Here is a 2028-nt window from a genome sequence, read left to right as displayed (position 1 = left end):
AATAACTGACAGCAAGTTGAAGTTAAATTTTCGTTTGAGATAGCTTTCTCATTGCTTTCTAAAATATCTTCTTAGTACAAAAAATTCTAATTCAAGAAATTTTTTAACTAAAATATTGTTTTAGAAAGCATTAAGAAAGCTGTCTCAAACGAACACTAAATCAAAGATCATGAGATGGGAGCTTACCGTTGGGTAAGGCCACTTGGAGTGGGACTGCCACCAAGCTTTCAAGGTAGAAGTGGTATCACCAGGGAGTTTTCCAGCTCTTCTCTTACGTAAAATTTCTTCTCTAATGTCAACAATCTTCTCTTTATAACCCTGAAGAATAAAAATGATAGTTAGTTCATTATATTTTCTTATGCAATTGTATGAAATTCATAGATGCCCACCTGTTTCAATTCATGCTTTAGTTCTTGCCTAACACGCTCCATTAGGGATCGCTCGCTCTCGGTCGGTACAAGGGGCCCAAAACCCATACTGTCTGGGCCATCCAAACCTCCATCATAGAAATTTGTTTCACTATCTTCTTGATCATCATCATCATCTGACATGGTTGCACCAGTTCCTTCACCAGGGGATACACCTATTTCACTGAAACATGTTAAACACAATAAAAGAGTCCACTAAAAGAGAAAGACTAACCAAAATATGAATTCATCAACCAAACAAAAATGTATTGAATAAAAAAGTGCCGGTAAATATAACTTTGAACATAAAAAATATACAAAGCAACAATAATATTCTTTTCTCTGTTATGCAGCCATATGTTAATATTGTTCAAGAGATTAATTCGACTTGAGCCTTTCAAGTTTCAGAAATCATCTACCAAAGTGGGAGGGAAACAGTTATTGAAAATTTCAAGTGCCAAAACAGAAGTGTGAGAAAATTGTCTACATGGTACCAATTACCATTTTTAAGGTTCGATTTAAAAATGCCTCATTATAATAATTTAGGCGGATAACAATGGTTTTCAGATAGGAACAACTAAACATTGGATTGACGGCTTGCTGAGAAAGGAAGAAACAGCTCTACTTTATGTAACTTTCACTTCAAGAATATTTCACGGTTCCCTCTGCAAGGGGTGGTAAAAAAGATTATTCCACTACAAAAGAAGATTCAAGCTTCATTTGGGACAACTTTCTTCTTGCTTCTTAAAGCGGCTTTCTAATACAAAAATTAAAATTTGTGTACTAAAAAGCTGCTTTAAGAAGCAGTAAGAAAGTCGTCCCAAAGGAAACCTTAGTATCTATTGGGGATATTATCTTCAGCACTCGCAGAGTATATCAACTCAACTACAAAAAATAGCGTGAGAAATGGTGTATACCATGTTGTAAGGTAAGAAATGATAAGTGATATATAAATCTCCACAAGCTTCCTCAAGATTCCTATACTGCAAAGAAGCTGTATGCTTTCTTGCATTTGAGATCAAACTCCATGTCCTATTTGCTGAATGTTTTTCTTTCCCAAATTTTATTACTAGATGTTGAATATTTCCATCAAAGGAAATCCTTTAGCTAAGTCAAAAAAAGACCTATTGGAAAATTTCTAGAGTTAACCTAAGCTGTTGCAAGAAATGTACTAATCATGGGCTCATGGCTAAGGAAGATGTATGAATAATTGTACTGCAACATGTCTGAAGAAAAATTTGTAGTTTCAACAAACATGTGCATGCATTAAAAGGAAAATTTGTAGTTTCACTAAACTTGTGCATGCAATTAGACTAACTAAAATCACAACTCTTAGGATTCGTTTGAGATAGCTTTCGTGTTGCTTTATAAAATAGAGTTTTAGAACAATTTAAAAAAAAAATAAACAATTTAAAAAAAAAATTGTACTAAAACTCTGTTTTGTAAAGCAGTAAGAAAGCTGTCTCAAACGAAGCCTTAGACTCCTTACACTAATTGTGAATCACTCCAAATTTATAAGAAAATATAATAAGAGCATTCTAAAGGAATAATTATAGCCTACTATTCACACAAATAAAGAAAATAAATTACAGTTGCTATTTATTGCTATAATTATCAATTC

General features: G+C 33.1%; 1 protein-coding gene across 1 annotated transcript; it reads right to left on the bottom strand.

The window, feature by feature from the left end:
- Positions 1-129: 129 nt before the first annotated feature.
- Positions 130-616, bottom strand: LOC110091932 (homeobox protein knotted-1-like LET12). The gene is made up of 2 exons (XM_020816239.2): positions 390-616; positions 130-318 (listed from the first exon to the last, which is right to left on the bottom strand). The coding sequence occupies exons 1-2, from the start codon at positions 549-551 to the stop codon at positions 145-147; spliced, it is 336 nt and encodes a 111-aa protein (XP_020671898.2). The 5' UTR covers positions 552-616; the 3' UTR covers positions 130-144.
- Positions 617-2028: the final 1412 nt, after the last annotated feature.

This window comes from Dendrobium catenatum, unplaced genomic scaffold (genome assembly GCF_001605985.2).
Source record: "Dendrobium catenatum unplaced genomic scaffold, ASM160598v2 original_scaffold_80704, whole genome shotgun sequence".
In the NCBI taxonomy this organism is placed as follows: Eukaryota; Viridiplantae; Streptophyta; class Magnoliopsida; order Asparagales; family Orchidaceae; genus Dendrobium; species Dendrobium catenatum.
The sequence above is the reverse complement of the archived record's forward strand: the minus strand, read 5'-3'. Positions and strand labels throughout refer to the sequence as shown.